This window comes from Postia placenta (genome assembly GCF_002117355.1).
Source record: "Postia placenta MAD-698-R-SB12 unplaced genomic scaffold POSPLAscaffold_6, whole genome shotgun sequence".
In the NCBI taxonomy this organism is placed as follows: Eukaryota; Fungi; Basidiomycota; class Agaricomycetes; order Polyporales; family Adustoporiaceae; genus Rhodonia; species Rhodonia placenta.
This window is the reverse complement of record NW_020169837.1, coordinates 529,575-533,571: the sequence shown is the minus strand read 5'-3', so window position 1 is coordinate 533,571 and position 3,997 is coordinate 529,575. Positions and strand designations below refer to the sequence as shown.

The following is a 3,997-nucleotide window of genomic DNA, read 5'->3' as shown; positions in this document are numbered from 1 at the left end:
ATTCGAGAGTGGCACACTGGTACAAGGGGCTTTGCATTGTTCCTCAAGAAGCTGCCTCACCGAGGGGCACATACCAAGTCCATCGGTAGAGTGACGTCATGCCGAACGCGGAGATGAAGAGAAACATATGGCCACTTCGGACCGGTAGCCGTCGTCGAAGGCATGCCGCGAGGTTCGATACCTAATCGGGAAAGACCGGCTACGTTGGTGTGGCTTGGAGCGAAGCGCGCGCTTGGCCGAGCGGCGTCAAGTGGCCCTATTGTTCGCCGAATGCGGAAGATGTCCCGGGATCTACGCGCGAGGCATCGGGACGACCGTGCCGAGCTTCGAGTAAGCGTCGCGCACCGTCGAAGATGTCGAAGAGCGTCGAAGGCGAAGTCGAACTGTTGGGAGACTGAGTCGAAGTGCCGGGCGGGATGCGAGTGCCGAAAAGAGGTGTATCGGGGCCCAGCGGGGCTCGGCGCCTATCAACGGACACGTGGATTAGGTTCCTGCTGCATGCTAGCCAAAAGCAGTACTGGGCCCCACGTGAATCGCGAACCCTAGTGTTATCTTGGGCGCCGTAGGTGTAAGCTAGCTAGTATGGCCTTTCATAGCATGCGCACCTCCCCTTCCTTCCCCCATCACCGTGGCTGACGAATTCTTCGACTGCTCTCGACTTGAGCACACATTCGACACCCAGGAGCAAATCGACGTCTCCCACGACGACCCAGAGAGCGACGGATCCAAAGCTCCATTCTTCATTTGTGATTGACAACCATGCCCTAATCACACTCCACAGTCCATCACTGCCGAGGAAGGACACTACGTGCCAATCAGACAAGTCCAGCACCCCAGCGGCCCCGCACTCCGGTACGCTGGCACATCGAGATCTACTTCTCGCCACGTCCCATCCCGACCTGCCTCCCCAGGCACCCGCATTCCCCAACCTGTCACCAGTACAGGTCAAGCACAAGGAGATCCCAATCTCCCTCGAGGAACTGAGGTAGTCGCACAGCCTACAGCAACCCCTCAAGCGATCCCCCAGCCCTCCTTGGGGCCGCGGTTGGAAAGGAACCCGAAGCCTGAGCCCAGCGACAGTCCAGCGGTTACTTGGGCCAGCTTGTCGTCAGCAATCTCGTCCTCGACTCCAGTCCCTATCGTACGTCACCCCGCTGTCAGGTCAGAAAGTGTTCTGCCGCAGTTCACCGGATACGTCAACAGTATCAGGCTATCACGGTTGTTCGGTTTGAGGGAAGAAAGTGATTGACTAATGACCACTCAAGGACTGATAACAACCAACAACTAAACCACCAATTTCAACAACTTCAAAGGCTTAACATTGACTTTTATGAGTGTGGGTGACTTGGATGCTTGACTGGCGTGTGCTTGACGTGACTGGCTTATACGTGACTTGACTGGCTTATACGTGGATTGACTGGCTTATACGTGACTTGGCGTGACTTGACTAGCTTGATTCAACAGACTATAGCTCCGCTTGAGCAACAGACTGCTGATAACTGGGCGATACGTGACGAGCGTGACTCAGACCAGGGTTCCGCTTGAACAAAGGTCGAACTATGACAACAAAAGGCAAGCTTCAGATAACAAGCACCTTAGAGTCAATCTATAGTTTGTTTTGGGCAAGCTGTATGCCCTCGACACTGCAGATAAGCACCAAACGACTTGGTGTAACTAGACGAGCGAATATGAGCGATGATGAGCGAGTACGAGCGATTACGAGTGATGACGAGCGATGATGTTGATGATGTTGCCAACAGCGATGACAGAGCCAAAGACAGTGAAGACAAGCCTTACTTCAAGCAAGCTTACAGTGTCAATAGCAGCTTACACTGGTTTACACACAGTGGACTGACTTTAGAGGAAGAATATGTCTATTCCCTCAAGTGGGTCAATATCTGTACTGTACAAAATCTGGGTCCTTATATACTACTCTGGAGGCCCGCTGACTAAGCATCTGATTCTGCCTTATTCATTCGCCACTCATCACTATTTCATAAGCAGATTCTCTCCTCCAATAGCAATTCATGCTCGCTTGGTAAGGCAGGCTTTATGAGCCAATAGCATTTTTCTCTCATTCTGGATTGAAACTGGGCATTTGCCAGATTGACCTAGGCTGGGCCTAGGTGTTACTGGATTGGCCTGCACTTGACCTGGATTTTTCTAGGTTTGGCCCACACCTGGCCTAGTTACTGACTGGTTCGGCCTACGCCTCGCCTGGATTACCACTAGATTGACTCACAGCTGGCCTAGCTGGGTTCTGCACTGGCCTAGGACCTGGTTCTGGGCTTCCGTTCCCATTAGGAAAGTCACCTGATCAAAGTTGCCTAAGATGGCAATTTCCCACGCTCCGCTTTCCTTTTTAGTTGATCAGCTTTCCTTTTTTAGTCTATTTCTTCTCGTGATCTGCTAGACTTTGCCTTGCCTATTCAACTTAGGTGTTTTCAGTGGTATGATGTTCAAGCTGTCCACTATGTTCACATGCCAAACACTTTTGGCCTGTGACACCGCCTCCGGACTTCCTCCGTCGCCTCCACCGCCGTCGCCACCGCAAGGCTGCTCGAGCACTCGCTCCTCTCGAAGTTCGCCCAGTGGACAGTCACAACAGCCGTCTTCACCCACGGGCAGTCCTCCGTCCCCCTCATCACCGGTAATGTCATCGCCAGCGTCCCCTCCCGATAAGGAGACACTGAGGCTCCTGCTCCCCCTCCGATACGATGGAAAAACCATCATTGAGTGCGACCGGTTCCTATCCCAACTCCGCATATACTGGCTGGTCAATACGTCATTGGCTACCATCGAGCTCAAGGTACAGGTCGCTTTGAGCCTCCTTGACGGCGACGCTCGCACCTGGGCTACCCCCTTCTTCGCCCAGCTCGTATCGGTACAGTTAGGTACCCAAGGAGTCACGACCCCCTTCGCAAACGAGGCAGCCTTTGCCACCGCGCTCAAGGCCCGCTTCGGCAATCTCGACGACGAAGCTGCAGCACAGGTAGAGCTGGCCAAACTCTGTGCTGACAAATCAGTATGCGAAAAATGCACTGCTGCGGAGTTCTCCGCACTATTCAAGGGTCCGGCGGACCGCCCCGGGTATGGAGACCTGGAACTCCGCGACAAGTACCTGAGCGGCATCCCCTCTCGCGTGTACCGCAAAATCGAGCTTGAGACGTTTACACATGGGAAGATGCTGACAAGTGCACCATGGAGGTCGAACAAATACTCGACATCAGCCGGGCCTGTTGGCCTGAGTTGAACAGTTTCTTCTCAGCTCGAGGAGGTGGACAAGGTGGAGCGTGCGGTGGTGCACCCCAATCGCACGGAGCTTTGGCCAGCATCAACGCAGCCGTCGGAAAAGGAGACTTCCCTGGCAGTTGCTTTGGCTACGGGAAGCAAGGGTACCGTCGCTTCGAGTGCCCCAACTGTAAGGACAAACCTTACACCAAGCGTGCTGATGCATGGGCTACGGTTGCCTCGGGTTCTACCCAGGCCGCAACAAGCACCCCTGTCACGACATCACCCTCGGCAAGTACAAGTGCCGCTTCAGCGAGTCCAGAGAAATCTGAGATGCTGGCGGCCTTAATGGCACAGGTGAAGTCGATGCGCGAGGAGTTGGAGCACTATCAGGCGATGAAGGAGGAGTCTTTTTGATCAGGTCCACGCTTCATGCCGCACGTGTCGGGCCTCGTAATAACAATCTGTACAATGTATTGGTGACTGCGAATGTGTACGAGTTGGACCATGGGTCCCAGCATTTCCACATCCCAGTATGCCTCAAAGGAGAAAGACAGCACAAAGACATAGTCGCAATGGTGGACAGCGGAGCCACCACGAAGTTTATCAACAAGTGTTTCATCCAGGAGAATCGAGTACGAACACGGAAATTGAAGGAACCAATTCCGCTATACAATATCAATGGAACGCTCAACAAAGATGGAAGCATCTCGGAAGTAGCCGTACTACAGATGCAGATAGGAGAACATGTCGAGAAGACGGTGTT

The 3,997-nt window shown here is 53.6% G+C and overlaps 1 protein-coding gene across 1 annotated transcript; it reads left to right on the top strand.

The window, feature by feature from the left end:
- Window positions 1-2,473: 2,473 nt before the first annotated feature.
- On the top strand, window positions 2,474-3,648 carry POSPLADRAFT_1056019 (hypothetical protein; the record flags this gene model as incomplete). The annotated part of the gene is made up of 2 exons (XM_024480723.1): window positions 2,474-3,194; window positions 3,269-3,648. The coding sequence occupies 2 exons, from the start codon at window positions 2,474-2,476 to the stop codon at window positions 3,646-3,648; spliced, it is 1,101 nt and encodes a 366-aa protein (XP_024339433.1).
- Window positions 3,649-3,997: the final 349 nt, after the last annotated feature.